At 41.4% G+C, this 20,128-nt stretch overlaps 1 protein-coding gene across 2 annotated transcripts in view; it reads right to left on the bottom strand.

Moving 5' to 3' along the window:
- b4galt2 (UDP-Gal:betaGlcNAc beta 1,4- galactosyltransferase, polypeptide 2) overlaps positions 1-20,128 on the bottom strand; it is a 110,590-nt gene that overhangs the window by 67,277 nt on the left and 23,185 nt on the right. For both annotated transcript variants that reach the window (XM_086081759.1, XM_086081766.1), the window contains exon 2: positions 17,644-18,438. In XM_086081759.1, coding sequence (XP_085937885.1) covers positions 17,644-17,977 — 334 coding nt within the window. In that variant the 5' untranslated portion in view covers positions 17,978-18,438. The remainder of the gene's footprint in view (positions 1-17,643; positions 18,439-20,128) is intronic.

The following is a 20,128-nucleotide window of genomic DNA, read 5'->3' as shown; positions in this document are numbered from 1 at the left end:
GGCCTGGTTTTCAGAATGTGTGTACCCCCCGCTTAACGATCCAAGCCACCTTACGGGACTTCACTGTGAGCCAACAACAAGCTGGACTGGAACCAAGCAACAATCGACTGGCTCCCGTTGCAAACTCGTCTCCTGCCGTTACCGATCGCTGCCACCGATCAGCGATGCGCCGGTTTCCAGGGAGTCGCCTCCCTGGTGGCGTGGACCCAATCCGTGCCAAAAGCGTACGCATGCCTCGCGTTGGTGGGCGGAGGGGAGAAAGAAAGATAAAAGGCCTGACCTAAATACAGGTAATTCACCACAGTGGATCACGTTCATCAGCCATTGAGCTGAATGGAAAGTTGTATCCTCTTTAAACACGATTTCTTCCTTTTTGTTTCCCAACGATGCTGAAGTGGCGGCGTGAAACTAACTAACTCGTCTGTCATAGGAGACATAGGATGAGCTGACAAACCACTTAAGCTTCCCTCCCACGCCATGGAACAATGGCGACGGGAAGGGGGAAAAAAACACCATATGGGAATAACTTGAGAGCAGGACCTGAATAAACAACACAACGGGGACTATTATTAGCCCCTTTCACACCGCCTTCCTGGCAAATTGGCGCATCAGAGGCGTAACGGCATTTATCCGCTTGTCTCTTTTAGACAGAACTCACAGACGCGCGCGTTCACAAAGCCATTGCGGTTTCATGTATTCAGATAACTCGATGTTTGTTGACGTCTGGCAAAGTGACAATTGTTTCCGACACAAAGGGGTAGGTAGTCTCGCGGCTTCCCGCCTCTGGTCCTAAGTCAAGGCAGCAGATTTGCGGTTGGACTTTTGGTACCCGTATCCGTGTTTTTAAACACTGCATTATACTTCCTTGATGAACTTGCAACAATCACTTTCAACATAAAAGGGGGCATGGGCAGCGAGTACCTGGTTCTAAACTTTACACTCGTTTGCAGCTTACCCGACTCCGGTACCGCCTCCGATACGTCGTAACCCCGATTTATACCCATCATCGTACATCAGCGCCTTACACACAAGTCAGCGACACCATTTTTGCCATTGGTGGGAAATGCCAACCCGTCCACAGGCTCGTCCGCATTTTATTTTCCGGATATTTAATGGAGCCAATAACTGTAGCGTCCACGTGGGTGTCCTGGGTAGGATGCGAGATGACTCACAGCCTCACGTTCCCACTGGTGGGTGCAGCTCATGGTGAGAATCCTCACTTGGGTAGTTTCCAGGTGGAACACTTGTGAGCGAGTAGCATCCAAGCGAGCTGGCTGTTTTGGATGTACATCACGGCGGATGAGCTTTCCCAATGATTCAGCAGCTTTCAAGGCCAAAATACTATTGTTTATCAATGTCTTAAGGGACTATATAAGAATTCACTAGAAAGGGCTGTAACTCCTGAACTTTTCTTCGCAGTTAAATGTTCATTGTTTACAACAGGCAAGGCTAATCTGTCTCTGTAAATCTGAAAAAAGGAGAAGAGACAAAACCCACACATTGTTACTTCCTCGATGCAGTGATATATTCAGAAGATGGACGGGAGATTAATGAAGGGGATTTGTTGGGACTTTTCAGTAAGGTCAAAACACTCAAAAATAATCTGGTTTGCTGCAAAATCACACACTTAACATAAAAGCCAACAGAAAGCTTAAACTTGCCATCACTCAAAGGCTCGAAGAAGGTCTTTTTGGGTTTGAGCTCCATCAAGCCTTCGAAATCAAGCGCCCCGGCCTGATTTGAGCCCCGATCCATCGCGAACAAGACATGATTTGCTTTCACATGAAACAACATCGGAGGTTGTACTTTCAAAGTCTCAAGAAATGAAGACCAAGTCAGACATATTGGTTTTGAACTGCGTGAATTCTTAAAATCGCCTCCAAGGGAATTTGCTCAAGTAAGCTCCAAACAGAAGCAAGCATCCTAGAAGGATGGGAGGTGCTAAATTGTTACACTCTTTTTGCCTACGGCGTCTAATGTGGGTGGAATATGGCATCAAATTTGGATGATTATTGTGAGGATTTGCCATGAAAAAGTAGGAGTGCTTGCAGTTTTAATTTCTTGAAATGTTTACAGGTATATAAATTGAGGATCGAGGCCCCGTCCACACGAAAGCCAGTTGCAATGTATCCTCACAAGTTTCTTTCCGTTGAGGCCGCTTTCGTCCACACGATGGCGCGGTTTCGGAGCTTGAAACCGATGACTTTTGAAAGCGGGCTCCAGAGTGGAAAGATTTCAAAACGCGCCCCCGTACGCGTCCGCCTGGACACCGTATGCAGGATACTCCTCCGGTGATGACGACGCATTGTCGCATGCGGCAGATCTCGCGTGACCGCGCGCGAACCGTCAGTCTGTCAACAACAATGGCGGATAGCCGTGTCGTAGTCGTTTTGCGCAGCCTCCTTAGCTTGTTTACGCTTATGCAGCAAAATATTTTAATATATTAAAAAAAAATTTTTTCCAGTATTCCCACGTTCAACAAGCGGCGTCGTACTTGAATCACCCGCCATTGTCACGTCTCCTGTGTTCGTCTTTTTCATGTTGTTTGATACATGAAAGCCATATTTGTTCTGTAAATTGCAATAAAGTTAGAAAAAAAACGTGTTCGTCTTCTTCGCTGATTCTTCTTCTACGCTTTCCGTTAACTCCATGTGGCTGCGCTACAGCGCCACCCCAGACTTGGCATATACATTACAGCCGTTAAACGTCCTCAGCGTCTTCTTTTGGACACACGCAAGTCTTGAAATGCTTCAACAAACATTAACATGGCCCCATTACAAAACAAAATAGAAACACAAGACTTCTACTAGCTAACCATAAAAGGTTTTCACAAGGAAAGCAATAATCAAATATTTGATTATGTTTTTAGTTATTTATTATTTGTATGTGTGTTTGTTTGTTTTTTAGCCAAGAGAATAAAACACTACAATTTCTCAAACTTGATTCCATTGTGTCAAACCCACAAGCTGTATCATTAGTTAACTACATAAACATCTCGACCTCAATAAAAACCCAGGGGAAAAAAACTATACTTTAACTGACTTTGTTTTAGGTCCAGAAAAACCGACAGACTGCATCAATAACTAACTTTTATGATCAGCGGGGCATACTTCGAAGAGACAAACCGGCAACGTGCAGTAGCTGAAGGGGAGCCAGCTTGGTTCGCTATATTGATTTTTCACGGAGTGCTGTGTGTGTGCTGTCATGTGTGTGCGCAGGCCAGCATGAAGTTCCCACAGGTAATTGATGAGAAATCGAGACGCTGTAATTGGACCTTGAGAGTGTCTGTCCGAAGCCTGCCTGCATGTGTGTGCGAGCGTGAGAGACTACTATTGAGTGCTACTCTTTAGATCTTGTACAATCCATTTGTTCATTTACTGTCCAAATACTTCATTAACTAGATTGGAACTTAAGTAGAGCGTCGGCATCAAGCAAGCCAAATAAAAATCTTAATTTAAATCAGAACCATCAGCCTGAAATAATTTGGATCCATGTCTTGTAATGTCATGTTAATAAAACTAACATGTCAAAAATTCACAAACCAACGTGAAAAACACATTCATTTTTGTATTTTTTTTTTTTTTTAATGTTTACGTTTTGGGGATGAAAGTGAATGCAGACATTCCAAAAGACATCAAAGTTTGATGAATCATTGTCAAACACAAAATTGGAATAATGTCCCAATTCACTCTGTACTGCTGAAGGAACTGAAGTTTCCACTGAATTTGATGTGTGTGATTTTTCGCAGTTTTTGGGATATAATATGACAAAAAAAAGTGTTTTTCACATTTTTTACATTTTTGGGATGAAACTAAATGCAGACATCCCCCAAAAATGTAAAAATGTAAAAAAATGGCAAAAAATTAACGTAAGTGTTTTTCACGTAGCAGCGACAAAATTGAGGTCACATTCACTACTGAAGGAACTGAAGTTTCGACTGAATTTGATGCGTCGGATGAATCCATTCACTTTTGAATATGACCTCAATTTCATCGCTGCTATGCTTTTTTTTTTATTACGTTTTTCTGTTTTTGGGATGTCTGCATTCAGTTTCATCCCCAAAACAATAAATAAATAAAAAATAAAATAATAATAATAAAGTAGTACAGAAGGAATTGGGACGTTATTCCAATTTTGTGTTTAACAATGATTCATCAAACTTTGCACACACAGTCAAAAACTAAGATGGGTGCACAATAGACAATTGACCACATGTTGATATCAGTGAGGCATCCATGTTGTCAATGCCAAAACACCTGATTGGCTATAATCATCATTGTGCAGTGGCAAAGGCGACCCGTCACCTAGTTGTTTCAACCCCTTACACAGAGTTGTATTTAGGCTTCTGCTCACTAACAAGTGTCAATCACGGGCTTGGTGCTTCCTCCATTAGTGAAACTGTGCAGACTTGTTCCTTCCTTAGTCACCATGGTAACCAAAGCCAGACTCATCATTGGCCCAGCGGGGCTAGATGAACAGTAGCTCACTTGCATGAGACAGGATCGCCGTCTCAAAACAGGCTAAACTCAGCAAGATGGAAAACAGGGTGCGGAAAGTCAGCCATTAATTCTTGATTTTTACAGTATTTTGACTAAAGCATGTCGCAGAAATATTATCTCACTCACTGCCATTGACGACTATAGACGTAAAAAATTCAAGTGAACTTTTTCTATTAGTTTAAAAAAAAATCATTTAATTTTATTTTTTATGAAAACCTAGAATTTTTTTTTAACAGATATAAAATTGGTGATTAATCGTGAGTCAACTATTGAAGTCATGCGATTAATTATGAATACAAATTTTAATTGTCTGACGCTCCTTATTTCTTTATTTATTTTTAATTAGGGGCGTCAGGCGATTAAAAAGTTTTAATTGTAATTAATCAAATTACTTCACTAGTTAACTAACAATGAATCACAAATTTTATATCTGTTCTGAATGTACAATAAAAAAAAATCTAGGTTTTCATACTCTTGTTAGCAAAAGTGGAAAAAAAAAGTTAAACTAATAGAAATAGTTCAAATAAATTTTGGACGTCTATAGCCGTCAATGGCAGTGAATGAGTTATTTTAAGTTTCACTGTAGATTTCCCTCAACGGACTGAGAAACACCAAAGGCCCGCCATGACTTTTTCAACTCACAATCAAAGAAACGTGCAAGCAAATCATGCGGAAACCTCACAAATGTTTATCGTTTTCATAAAACAAATTCTAAAAGATTCAATCTGCCATATAAGAGAGCAATCCGCTAATCGCTCTCACACTAATTTCCCCGGAGTGAATATTTAGAGCACATTAGAAAGATGATATTTGACGCCGCGCCGCGCTTCTCCTCATTGCGCCCGAAACGGCGCGAGACCTTCGCTAGTTCCTGAGACGGATGCTAATTCCATCCGCGGCAGATGAAGACGCCGCAGACATTATCCTGAGGTTGTCTTCAAAACATCAAATAAACACAAACTGTGTTTTTATTTGTGCAGCCATTGATAATCCTTTTAACTAATCCACATCCAATCTCTCACAATGTTAATCTGCCAGGCGTTACGGCCCACGTAAACACTGCGATCCAAGACCTGGCGTGAATAATGACATTGTTTTGGTTCATTTGTTGGCGACAACTTGAGGCTTTGACATGCTGGCGGGCTAATGCGCTAATTTTATTGTCACTACATGAGCAGCTTGAGCCAATGCACATAGATCACAATCGCAGATAAAACCACTTACACGACACTGTGTTGACCTAGTGATGTGTTCGTACTTTTTAACCAATGCACCCACTTTTACCAGTCAAAACTCTCCAAAAGAAACTGAAATGGTAGATTAGAGGTGAAAACCATATGAGTGAAAAACAAGCAACTGAGCAGAGGGATAGAAAAATCTGTGAGATCAATCTCATCTCTCCAGTACCCTTCATTCATTTTCAGATTATAACCAATAACCAAGACATGCTAATCACGTCCCACCGTTGCTACCCATTTGTTGTTATTACGTAGCATCATTTGTGAGGAAACTGCTAGCGCACAACATGCCGGAGCGTACACACGGTTGCTTTTTTATTAGCGCTGAGCAAAGCGAGGACGTTTGCAACAGAAATAGAAAGGAAAGAAATAATTCATGCTAACTCTCCTTCGGGTGGAAAATTAAGAGCGGCGCACCATCAAGGAGACGGCCGTTTTCAAGAAAATTTATGGCAGCCATTATTGTGTCAAGAGGAGGCCTTTTTACCTCCTAAACCGAAGGGTTGCTTTCTCAATGTGGGGCTTAAATGGCTTGATTGAGAGGTTAAAAGTAGCTAATGCTATTTCTTAATGAGCACAAAGATATACCGTGGAGTGTGGAAAGTTCCACTGGACTAGGAATCATTTGTAAGAGAATCTGGAGTTAATTTATGTTCTTATTCAATCCCAAATCAATCAGTTAATCAATTAGTGGATGGATGGATAATATGAAACACTACCACTGATAACATGATGACATTTATCGTAAATCCGCTGCTTCTCGTAGATCAACTACTTCTAACGTTAGATGCTAGCTTAGCTATCATCTAGCGTTAGAAGCTAACAGAGTAACTGTACAACCAGGTTTTAAAGCAACATTTTACCAATTGCAGAAGCATACAAAAAGTGTCAAAATAAGTTGAAAGATAAACATTTGAATGAATACATTTCAAGTTAAATGAAAAACAAATGATAAAAATCAAGAAAGCGGGCTACTTTTGAGAACAATTAGTCGCAGGTAAAACAGCATGCTAGTTGACGGGCTAGCTAGCTAGCGGGTTTGTGTTAGCAGTTGACACAACTGCCTTGTCAACAAGTTTCGTCAAAAAAAAGTCATATAAAATGCAAAACAAACCAAGCCGAAGGGGCCACATAGCCTAGCTAGCAGCTAAAATTTGCAGGTAGTAACCTGGATTTATGTATCTTCCCCCATCCTTGATTTCGAATGGGCCGCCATTCCACACACTCCATTAATCGAACGTGTGCCATTTCTAAAGCACAATGGCAGCCTGTAACACTATTGCGAGCTGGGCTTTAACCCTCGTAGACGTTCTAATTTAACCAGCAAGCAGAATAGACGCGTGCGTGGGTGTTTTGTATAAAAGCAAAACCTCGGCGGGCAGCGCCACGAGCCGACACAACAAAGGTTGGCACCTCTTAACGATGAAACAGTGGCTACGGGCTATTTTTTTACTTTTTTTTTGGGGCCACTCATTTAAAAAGTTAATTGGCTGGGTGACAGCGGGATATAAGGCAGCACGACAGGAGGTGCTGGGCAATGGAGGAAGCCTAGTCGGGGAGCTTTTAAAGCACAGAGGCATGCTGGGAGAGGAAAGGCTACAGGAACGCGATAGTCAGTCTTAACTAGAATCTCATCTTTAGTCTGGCATTTTGTGATAAGAGCTTATAAAAGCATTTGTAACATTACAATAAAAAGCTGCGTTTTGATAACGACAGCATCAAATGTAATGCGCCGTTTTGATAAGGAGGCTCGAGAGAGAGTATGCTGTTCTGTCAAAAGAGGAGACAGTTCAACTTATTAGGTTTGACGTTTGTGTCTGTGTATAATTTAGACTGATGATGCAAAAAAAAAAAAAAAAAGTTCATAGATGCATGAACATAAAAAGGGACATATGAAAACGTTTTAATTGCTTGTCTATAAATAGTTGGGTCTCGAGAGTGCCTCTTCCTCTCATCAAGTAAGACATTTCAAAACCAAGTAAATCTTTTGTGATCTGCTGATTTCCCCAAATACAGAATTTCTGATGGATCACAAAGAAACTGAATGTAATTTACATAATATTGAACACCGCTCAAACGTTTTTCCATGCATCACTCGACCGCGAATCTGAAATCTGCCACTTGCAAGTGTTACGGCCCACGTTGTTTCGTGGCCGTTTAGTTTTTTCGTTTTTGTTGAGTGGTGGATTGCGTGCGTGTGTTGGTCCTACTCCTTGATTGGTGGTCCTCGTCCCCGGCTCAGGCCACCAATCGGTGCAATCGAGGAGCACTAATGCGCTAGCATTGGCTTCAGGTGTGCCAGCTCAATAAAAGCCTTTTGTTGCCTCCAGTCAGGGAGCTGGGTGGCTGTTTGCTTGTCCTCTTGTGTTGCTTGTTTTTGTTGTTCCAGCACGCAGTCCGCTGTCTTTCGCGTAGTGCGCCGTTCGCCATGATTCGTCTCTCCGCTCATCCTCCATGACTCATTAGTGTTCGCCATAACAGTAGTTTCCCTATTTGTGTAGTCAGTATTCGCACAGTTGACAGTTGGGACTCCATTTTGTTTGTCATGAGGTGTAGTGTCTGTGTGTTTGTGTTGCCGCGTGTCCTCCCCATGTCAACCCGTTTGTGCTTCACTTTTCCTTCGTTCCCCTCCTCCATGTGTGCTACCCGCGTCACAACATCAATTACGTGCCGTCAAGTGACGTTCGGGGGCATGTGGACGCAGTTGGCAACGGGGGCTGCTTGCACCACATGCGCTGATCTGATTTAATTAGGATTTGGGCAAGTACTGATATCTGGTCTTATTTCAAGATCCTGTACTCGCAACAGCACTGATACCAATATCAGCCATTTTATGAATAAAAGTACTGTATATAAAATTTCCATTAATTTCATGCCATTGTAAGGAAAAGTGCTATAATGGAATACAGGTAGTCCTCGACTTACGGACATAATGGGTTCCGAGTGGTTGTTTGTAAGTCGAATTTGTTTGTAACTTGAATCACATTAAATTTTGTTTCAAAATAAAATTATATATATTTTTTAAACAAAATAATAAAAATATGTAAAAGCACATGATTTGTGATGACGAGTCAAGATGGCGACCGCCGAGTCAGATTGAATTGATTTCAAAGCTGAAGAGACATTGTACGTTTTGCTACTACGCCAATAAAGACGACGACTGAGGCCTGCCAAAACAGCACCACCTGCTGAGGCATGTAAACATATTGGTCAAACCGCACAATTACTGTAATCTATCAATCAATCAATATTTATTTATTTCAGACTCAAAGGTCCATAGAATAACAACGAACTGTATACTTCTTTAAAAACAGGCACCTTGATGCAAATAGTGGCCTGCTTCATCTTCCATTTACAGATTAAAAAAATAATAATAAGTGCCTCCCTCTAACAGACCCTTTTCACACTAGGAAAGAAACAAAAAAATTAAATGTAATCACCTCAGTTCACCCACAAATTAAAAAGCTTCTTTTTTTTACGACCCTGGGATCCATTTTTAATTGTGACAAAGTCTCGTTTTAAGTGGTAAGCGCTGAGCCGGTTACGACTGTGTTGCTAACCAAAAGAGCAGCACCAACAAAGACATGAAAACAAACAGTCTCCTGGATGAATTTGAAGTAGTATAACATTTGTGGAATATGTGGAACATGAGTTATGAAACAAAATCTAACCGTTGTTATCCACCCCAGGGGGCGGCCATTTTGCCACTTGCTGTCGACGGAAGATGACATCGCAGTTGCTTATGGCTCAGGCAACGACCAATCATAGCTCACCTGTTTTCTGAATCTGCGCTATGATTGGTCGTTGCCTGAGACCCGAGCAACAATGATGTCATCGTCAGTCGACAGCAACTGGCAAAATGGCCGTCCCCTGAGATGGATAAAAACGGTTAGATTTTGCTTCATAACTCATATTCCACAAACACAGTATTAACCAGATCACCATATTTAGACATATTATTGTCAAAAATTTGTTTTTGGGTTGACTTCCCTTTTAAGTGTGGCTCCCAAACAAAATTAGAGATGATCTCACTTGTTGTGGCAGCAGCCGGCCTTTGAACGACATATGGTTGCTCCATAATGTTGTGTGCACCTCCATGCATTTAATACCTGTAATATTGTGTATTATTCAGTCCTAAATTACTTCCAAAACCCCATCTGGAGTTCGGCAAACAAACCGCCCAAAATGTGGCATTTATTATTCAGTTGGCAGTTATTTTTCTACGAGTTCATTTAGGCTCTGGCTTACACGCATGGGCTTGGCTGCTTGGGAATCAGAGGGACACACTGCACACACACACACACACACATGCAGAAACACACACACTTGGCTGCGGGAGATCACCAGCTGACAGGTGCTGCTTCTATGAGTGGCTCGCATCCACCCATTATGTAGTGTGCGCGTGCGTGCGTGCGTGCGTGCGTGCGTGCGTGCGTGCGTGCGTATGCCCGTCCGAGTCCCGACCAGTCGGCCCCCTCACCTCTCCACCTGCACTTCCTTCCTTTTCGATCCCGTCGTCTCTGACTTTCCCACCATCCTTCAAAAAAAAAAAAAGCAAACCCGCTCTCTCTGTCTCAAAAGACCGAGATGAGCTACAAGAGCACACCTGGGCCTGCCGTGAATACCAAAACAGTTAAGAGTCCCTGGCAGCCCAAACAGTTTGAGAGTGCCGAGACCGCTTCGGCTGAAGGCTTCATCCTTCTCAGAAGTGCACGATCAAATGAGAGGAGCAATTAGTTGAGGGTTCATCAACATGTGCACTTGAGGCAAGAAAGCAAAGTGCAGCAGTTACTGGGTTTTCAGTGTAATGCAACAACAATACATTTACTATTATTGATATATACAGATGTTGATTATGGAACGACTGCTGGAAGTTCTGAAATGGGGTCATGTTTTTGTTGGTTTTAATTGGCTACTATTGTGTTTTAATGATAACCGATTCATTCTTTCAATCTATTTAATTCACTCGAAACCTTGACAGGTGCCGCGTAAATGTGGAGGTTACCGGTATTTATTACACTTATTCCACCAAAGAATACCAAAATAATTAATAGCAACAGCTCTAAATGCGTGTGCGTGTGCGTGTGTGCGTGTGATATAAGAGAAGAATCCCTGAATGTTTGACACAATGTAAAGACTGGATGGTGATTGTGTGGATAAAAAAAATCTAATTAATATAGTATTGATGGCATTAAAAAAGAAAATCTGAAAAGAAAAAAAAATCACATTTATTTAGAATTATTATTTTTACACATTTTATATAATACAGTAATAGTTTAATAGTACAAGTAAAAGTAAAATTTAAAAAACAATAAAAATAAAATTTAAATGTATAAATGATGAAATTAACTACAACAAATTTAATGAGAACAAACATTTATTATCTATATACTTCCCCAGTTTTTATTTTAATATGTTGCCACTTAATACGCTTTGTTTCCTTTTTTTTCATGTTTTGTGTCCAGTCTGTCTTTTAAACGTGCTATATATGGTATAGTATAGTAAATGTATTTCATTTGATAATACTTTACTTTTGCTGTTATAATTTAATATTTTTTCTTTCACATATCACACAAGAGTGCTTTTTTTACTGTACATATCACAGCTCAGGCACAACAATTTATTTGATTAGCTATTATACCGTAGTTCCAAAAGTACTTGAACGCTACCGCTAGCAGTTAGCTGTTGAGCTAGGTAGCTAGCTGCTTGTGACTTGAGGTTAGCGGCGCATTATTTTGATTAAAGCCTCCCATTTTGGCCATCTTTATGCTCGTCTACAAGATATCAACACCATATGCTGTTTTTTGTGTTGTTTCTGTTCTTGTCTGATCCTATAGAATTAAATAGCTTGCCAAATAGCTAGCGGAAATGTGCTATTACCATTATCGTGCTTCGCCTTGATTATCATCATCATCCAGCGAACCTGAACCAGGCCCAACTTGCCTTCCATATACTTATGGCGACAAAACATGAAATAATATCTACTGCATTTTTTTTCTAAACGATTTAAACTAGCAGCACAAAATTAGCTAGCTAGTCTAAACTCCAAGTTGCCATTTATCGGCCATGGTAGCCATAAGGGATTTTGTGGGAATCCCAAAGAGCCGGGACCATTCCAGGCCATCTAAAATGATTCTTGTTTTGACAAACCAGTACACTGAGGCTTTGCAACAGCAAAAGTATGATGATTACAGAATCGCAATCAAAGGATTTCAACTTGAAAGAGTCGCATGTTTGCAGAAATGTCTACTGCAAACGTCTGCATCAACACGCGGCGGGGCGTCCGAACACGCTCGCCGGATGTGGGGGCGTGTCGGGAGAGACGCGGCGGGGAAGTGGCGGCAAAAGAAAAGAGCAGCAGGTGATGTCTGGCGAGGTAAGTGACGCCTTTCACGCACCCCCCCCTGCTGCTTGTCTGATGCACGGCGCTGCGGGCTCCTCGCGGGAAAAAAACCCACACCGCTGTCTTCTTTTGAGGCCAAAGTCGAAAATGAAAGAAAACCAGCTAAATCTGCAGTAATCATAGTCAAACATTTTTTTATTCCACGTGAGCTCGGGCTGCTATCATCAATGAAAACACCGTTTTTGGCAAGCGTCTATGCTGCTGTGAGGTCTCGCTGTGGGAACGAAGCAGCACTATGCTTGATATTAAATCCATTTTATGTTGCGGGCCGGCCAGAAAACTACACTTGCTCTGCTGATAATTGGTAAAATACTGGAAGGGTTTATATAGTTCCAAAATGTATAGATATATATTATAAAAATAAAAATAAACGAACACTGGCACCTTAAGAGAGAGAAGAAATCAAGTTTCCGTCTTGCCTCTTCGTAACTCTAATCAGCTCTTCATAAGCGTAGTAAATATAAGTAATAAATCCCTGCCTGAATATTTACATGTCCTGGTAAAAGTGCAGTGTGTAATTTACGGGTTCTAAACAGGACTTCACAAATTTCACTGAGAAGCCTGGAAAGGTTTGCTTGACATTAGTTGGACATTTCTATCATAACAGGACAAACGACCCATGCCCGAAATTAAACAGGAAGTGGCTCACAGCGGTTTGAACAAACATAACATTCAACCATTTACATTTATTTATTATTATTTTTTTTTAGAAACTCTCGTATGCCCTAGAACAGGGGTTCTTAATCTTTTATTACCTTGGGGCCTTTTTACTGTAAAAAGTGGCCCGGGGCCCATTCAAAAATTAGGATTTATGTTGACTTAATATTGTTTGTTAATAATTAAATTAAATCTAGTTAAGGTTCATATAATCATTACCAAATAACATGATTAATGACATTTATCTATGTGTAAACACTGACACCCAATAAGATGCTCAACAAGCAAAGTATTCCGAAATCAACTTCTCCGTTTTTGTGTGCGTTTATGTGGATGTTTTTTTGGTTTAAACAAACGAGGCAGTGTAAACAGATTGATAATTGTGATTCACGCAAGGGAGTTCTTCACATGATCAATTTGGGACTGATTTGCTCAGGAAAGGCGGGACATTCTGTACAATACTTTAAGCTGATTGGACGATGTCGCATCTTGTGCACGTTTGTTTTGGCTAATCACGCCAACGGATGAAAATGTCATCTTCGGTCTCGTCTTTAGGAGGAAAAAAAAGAAGCACAAACATCTGTACCGGATAAAAATGCACTAAGCGCCTCTCGCTGTTCAACATTCAACAAGGAAACGGTGAGTAATTCTGCGAGAACAGAATTAATTGCAGCGTCCGTTCGTCTGTTAGCTTTGTTTGTTTGCCCCGGCTTCGTCACTTCCTGGTTTCGTCACAGCTGCATGTCCCGCCCTAAACAACGTCTGATTAGTCCGACCCAAAAAAGTTCGGTTGCGAATAGATCCGCTGGATCAGTAACAAGATGGATTCTCTAAAATTCAGCTTGCTGGCAAGGTTAGAGGCAGTGTGGACAGATTTTTTTTTTTCTACATGGGGGGGGGGGGGGGGGGGGGATATTCGGTTTTAAAAATACCCTGCTACATGTGTTCAAAGCCTCAATTGAAAACTGCCTGCGGCTGTTGCGTCCCACAGTTACAAAACAAATTACTCTGCGGCCCACTAGATGGCGCTCGCGGCCCAACCCCAATGGTTAAGAATCACTGCCCTAGATATAAAACATAAAACCTAAATAAGGAGATAATAAGGCAAGGTACAGGGCAAATCTTCCATTTTTTTAAGAGCTCATAATAGTGAACTGCACTTTAACTTGTGTATATACGTATGAGCTAGTATGTGTTTGAATTACTATTATCAAGGGAGGGTTTACAAAATGGAATAGTTGTCAGATAAATGTATACATTAGTTATCCCATATTTAGTCTTTTCTTAATTGTAAAGCATTTATTCAACCTTGTGAATTTATTCAACAATGTGACCTCTGTTTGAACTGTGTGAGTTGGAGTCGACTGCAGTCACAAGACACGAAATGTTGCCCTCATCACAAGAAAAATTGGCCAAGACAAATTGGCCGGAACATTTTTATGGTTGAGAAGCTTTTAGTGTTAAAGAATGCTATGCGTTTTCCCCCAAACACTTCAGAGCAGTAATGTCCATGTGGTAGGTCAACCCAAATATAAGAAGGAGAAACGACAGAGTGTGTGTCAAAAATGGGCAGGAGGTTGTGATCAGCACATCTCTGTTCATTTTTCCTCGCGAGCCTATATCTCTTGTTTTTCTTCCGTGTCTGTTTATTAAATGTTCTAGGTTGAATGAGCCCAACAATAGTGCAAATGTTAGTTTCAGTAGCATTTAAAAAATTATTGTTTCTAGATATGTTTTCAATGTATTCCTTAACTTAATTACTACTTTTCTTTAAATCCTTATGGGGTTTTTTGTTTTTGTCTCAATGTAACATACTATTCCCAACAAAAACAAATACCACATTAAATTACTAGTAGAAAAATGATCAGCCAAACATGCTTTGGACCATTATTTACACACTATATCGTGTGTTTTATGTATCGTGTATCTGACTTTAGTTTTGACTGCGCCTCTTGACACTGTTACGTTGAGTCCGAACACTCGGACAGAGCGTATTGTTTGGCTGTCGTGTCGGCCAGCGAGCGCTGGCGAGGATGGGGGAGGGGAGACAAAGTGACAGATAGCACAAACAAGGGGAGGGACGGAGTGAGGGACGGAGTGAGGGACGGAGTGAGGGACGGAGTGAGGGACGGAGTGAGGGACGGAGTGAGGGACGGATGCTCCGCCAATGCGTATGATCCATTCTGCACAAAATAGTGGCCAAAAGGTCCATAAATCAGGCTGCTCCATGTTAGCCCCCCTATCGCAGGGTGTTCCCCAAGGTTCGGTGCATGGTCCCCTCCTCTTCATTATCTACATTCTCCCCCTGGGCAACATCATCCATCGTCATGGTTTCCATTGCTACGCCGATGACATACAGCTTTACATCTCCACCACATCCATAAACAGGCTTGGGGAATAACGGAATACATGTACCCCCGTTATGTAATCAGATTACCCCCCCAAAAAGTATTCCATTACAGTTACAGGGAAAAACATGTAATCAGATTACAGGTACATTTATTAAAAATGGGGATTACTTCGAGGGATTACAATTTCTACCATGAGAGAGAGAGTGCGAGAGACAGCGAGAGCGAGAGAAAGAAAGAGAGACGGAGCTAGAGAGCCGTCTTGCTGAAGGAGCGAAATTTTGAGCTGAGAGTCCAGCGGCATGCTACGCGCTGTAGCTTCTTGCTAGCTAGCCCGCTAGTGTGAGTTACACCTTCCAAACAAATCTTCCTCCCACCAATTCCCTATTTAAACATCATACACAACATATACACAACTAAACTTAAAAGTTCATTTTGCAGTTGATGTCACGCATCGTCATCCTCATTGGATGGATTGATCTATCTATCTATCTATCTATCTATCAAACTGTGAGGTGTGGTTGCTTTCAGTGACAGTTCGAAAACAGCATACGGCCTTCAATCAAATCAATCAATCTACAGCATACATGCTTTTTAATTACAAAATGATTTTTGCTATTTGTAGGCTGCCCTATCACCCCCGCAAATAGCACGGGCACATTGTATAGAATATATACTGTGGTGATATTTATTTTTGTTTTGTCTTCATGAGCATACTCGGTATTAGAGTAATCCAAAAGTAATCCAAAGTAATCAAGTTACATTACTTTAATATATGAATATTACTACATTTATTAGCAGGTAACTTGTAACTGTAACGGAATACATTTTAAAAGTAACCCTCTCCCAACCCTGTCCATGAACTCCGATACCATGACCACCCTCACCCACTGTCTAACTGATATAAAAACCTGGATGAAACACAATTTTCTCAAACTCAACATCGACAAAACCGACATAATCCTCATTAGTCAAAAAAAAACCTCACTAAATCCACTCAACGTTTCTGCATTAATTTCAATGACAATATCCTCACTCCATACCCACTCATCCGTAATCTTGGCATCCTCCTTGACACTACTCTTTCGTTTGAACCTCACGTCACGCAAATAACCTGGACAGCATTTTTCCATCTCAAAAATATAGCACAACTTTGCTCTTAACTCACCTTCTCTGCTGCTGAACCCCTGATCCATGATTTCATTACATCCAGAATTGACTACTGCAATAGCATTCTTTATGGCATACCATCCAAAACCCTTAATAAGCTACAATTCCTCCAAAACTCTGCTGCCCGCCTCATCACCCAAACCCGTTCCCGTGAACACATCATCCCTTTCCTTCAAAACCTCCATTGAATCCCCATTCCTCAACACATCCAGTTCAAAATTATTTTAATCACATTCAAAGCTCTCCATAATTTGGCCCCTCCATATCTCACTAACTTTCTCCACCACCACACTCCATCTCACTCCTTCCGCTCCTCTGGTTCCAACCTTTTGTCCCTCCCCTATAGGACCAAGCTCCGAACGTGGGGAGACAGAGCCTTCTCCCTTGCCGCCCCCACTCTCTGGAACTCACTGCCCCAACCACTCCGTGCCCGCCCTGACCTCTCCACTTTCAAAAAAGAACTCAAAACCCATCCGTCGCTTTTAATGTCTAATGTTTAGTATTGTGAACGTTTAGTTTTGTACTGATTTTATTATTGTCCTCGATCTTTTGTGGACTTTCTGTGCAGCGTTTTTGAGTACCTTGAAAAGCGCGATACAAAATAAATGTATTATTATTTTTAGGGCCCGAGGAGCGACCGCTGAACAGGAAGTGAGCTATGAATATTTGAATGTCCCATTTTTATTATTACATTTATATTATATAGCGCCACCTAGACCTTGGGTCGACAAAAAAAATACAACACATAAGGTATTTTGTCCAAAATTTGGATACTCTTTGTAAGTGTGATAACTAAGTCATTTATGAATTTTTTTTTTTACTTTCCACCACTCAAAATGTTCAGTGGCATCAGACCTATCAATACATATGTACTATTTATTTATTTATTTATTTATTTATTTTTGATGCCCTCTATGGACAATACAAGCAATATTGTGCTATGAGTAAAACTAACGATGATGTGTTTACATCTACTTTAAAAAAATGGCAATCAGGGCAACTCATTGCCCAAAAATAAAAACGGATGCTGATTTTTGAGGGTCTTAACATTAACTAAAATTATTTGAGCTTTACACACATCACACCTGGCAAAAAAAATAAAAACAATCCATATGTAAAGGTATATTATGCCATTTTCAAAGAAATTTGGCTTTGAATGGACCTGTACCCCAAAATGGCCCAGGCTGCGAGGGCCGTTGTTTATAGCTGCTCGCAGCTCATTTGCTGATTGTGAAACGAACCCACGGGCCAAAATAAACAGTGCCCCTGTTTATTAAAAAACTGTAAACATGACTGTCAGCTAAGAGTAGAGAGAATTGTTGACTTACCCAAGCCAGGGGGGTTTTCAGGACATGGCGGCAGGGGCTTGGGCGCAGGGGTCCGATTGGCGTGGGGATGCGCGGTGGGCCCCACCTGCTCGCCCGCGGCCACGTAGCTAGCCACTGTGGCGCTGGACCTGGAGATGTTGTAGAAGTAAAAATGATGTCCGCTGGCGTTGTTCCGGGAGCCGTTGCGCCCGTTGTTAAAGCGGCTGAAGAGGTCGAAGCGCTGCGAGCAGACGTCGAAGTAGAGGATCATCATGATAAGAAAGTGGAGCAGGCAGAGGAACAGGACACCCTTGCAGACGCGCTCCAGAGTTCGGCCCAACATCAGCCGGGTCATGGCCGAGGACGACGAGCGGCGGGCCACCGTTGGCGTGGCGCGGCTGCAATCATGCGCTCATCGCGACGGCCTTGAGGTCGATATCCCAATGTGCAAGAATGCTAAAGAGCACGCAGGTCACCAAAAACGGCTATCTCAGCATGAGTCATGGGGGCTCTGGAATGGACGGGCGGCTCCAAAGTAATTCCGAGCAATCCTGATGCTTCCTTGCATGACTGCGAACCTAACAAACCTTGATCACAATTGATCCCAGACGAACTTGGACGCGCTCAGCCAACGATGATAAGCGTTATCTTCGATATAAGGCAATGTGATATGTGCTCATGCTCCAATGGCAGCCGGCGGCCATTCAGATGAATAAAAACATCGTCACAGGGTCCCGGCAACCGGTCATCCCGCTGGTGACCGTTGCAGTCTGGGATCTTGGTGACGTGGACCTCCCGGATGGTGGTCTCAGGCACCTAAGGGGGGGGAAGGTAAAATGAACTTATGAAGTCAAATCAAATGAAAAGAATCTCACGAGCTTTTTAATAGAAATCAGGCAAGAAACTGAAAACTAAGCGACATTGACTGCATTAGCCCGAACAAAATATGATACATATAAGTATCTCCTGTATATACATGGAAAAGCAATAGGAAAATGGACCAACTTCAGCAAAGTAGAGTAGGTTTTGCTAGAGATAGACCGATACTGTATTTTTCAGGGCCGATACTGATGCCAATTATTAGTAGTCAAGGAGGCCGATAACCAATATTTGGAGCCGATATTCATTTTCAGTCAAATGGGGAGGGAAAAATATTGCCATCAAAAAACTTTAAAATACAAATGCCAATCTTATTTTTGTTGAAATGTTTATTGAACAATTTTTCAGACTTCACAAATGTAGACAAAAAAATTTGTTCAACAAACAAAATGTTCAGGGTTCAGGTTTCAAGGTTAACAGTACGTCTTAAAAAGTGGAAACTTAATAAACAAGTAAATACCCTAGCTCAACAGTTTTCTACATCCAAATTTGAAAAATCCCCAAAATCTTAAACTTTGTTTTAATGTCGAACAAAAACAAATGGTTCAGAAGGTTCCCAGGGTCAGCAGCATCTCTTATCAAGTTAACTGAACATTAAAATAATTCCCTGATGGTTTTAGATTGACCTTTTATCCCCTTAAACCCTTTCAAACTTACTGAGAAATAACATGATGTGCAAAGCTGTCATCTGGACTAAAAAGGTGCCTATTTTGAGGAATCAAAATGATAAAACATTCTGGTTTGATAACACGTTTTTGTTTACCAAATAATTCCATCAATATTTCATCATAATGTCAATGACTTGTGCTGCATTTGAGGATGGTCGGAAGTCGGATTTATCCGGCAAAAGTAAACAACCAAAATGGCGGATAGTGATAAATTGTTTTTCATTTTGGTCCTTAAAACTCACTTTGACCTTCAGCAAACTTGTCTTCTCACAATTTTGTTTCGTTTTTATCTTATTTCATAAGCATTCCATACAGTTCAGTAGTTCACCGTATAATTTCATGCAGGGAGATAGCGGCATATTGTGTCACGTACGTTGTGTTATGTCATGTCGAATATTTATGAATTAAGAAAGCTATCTAGTTTAATACTCGAGTAAATTTTGTTTTACCATTCATGGTCTATGTTTCCAAAGGGGTCGCCATTGTCGAGAGACGTCACTTGTAGTCCATCGGTGAAGTCGGGGGGTACTTTTTTTTTTTCAGACTTCGCAACTGGAGTTACACACTTCCTGGTTTGAACTCGGAAAAGTCCGACTTCCGACCATCCTCGAATGCAGCATTAAAGCCCCACTGAGGGGCGAACCTTAGCAAAGGTAGCGAATGTTGTTTACGTTAGCAAAGCTAGCGAATGTTGTTTACGTCAGCAAAGCTAGCGAATGTTGTTTACGTTAGCAAAGCTAGCGAATGTTGTTTACGTCAGCAAAGCTAGCGAATGTTGTTTACGTCAGCAAAGCTAGCGAATGTTGTTTACGTCAGCAAAGCTAGCGAATGTTGTTTACGTCAGCAAAGCTAGCGAATGTTGTTTACGTCAGCAAAGCTAGCGAATGTTGTTTACGTTAGCAAAGCTAGCGAATGTTGTTTTAAGCCAGTCAAGCAAATCGTGTGATGCTAAACCCAAG

The sequence above is a fragment of the Leptonotus elevatus genome, chromosome 1 (assembly GCF_054856555.1).
Source record: "Leptonotus elevatus isolate MCC_2025b chromosome 1, RoL_Lele_1.0, whole genome shotgun sequence".
Classification (NCBI taxonomy): domain Eukaryota; kingdom Metazoa; phylum Chordata; class Actinopteri; order Syngnathiformes; family Syngnathidae; genus Leptonotus; species Leptonotus elevatus.
This window is presented reverse-complemented; position numbering and strand designations above follow the sequence as displayed.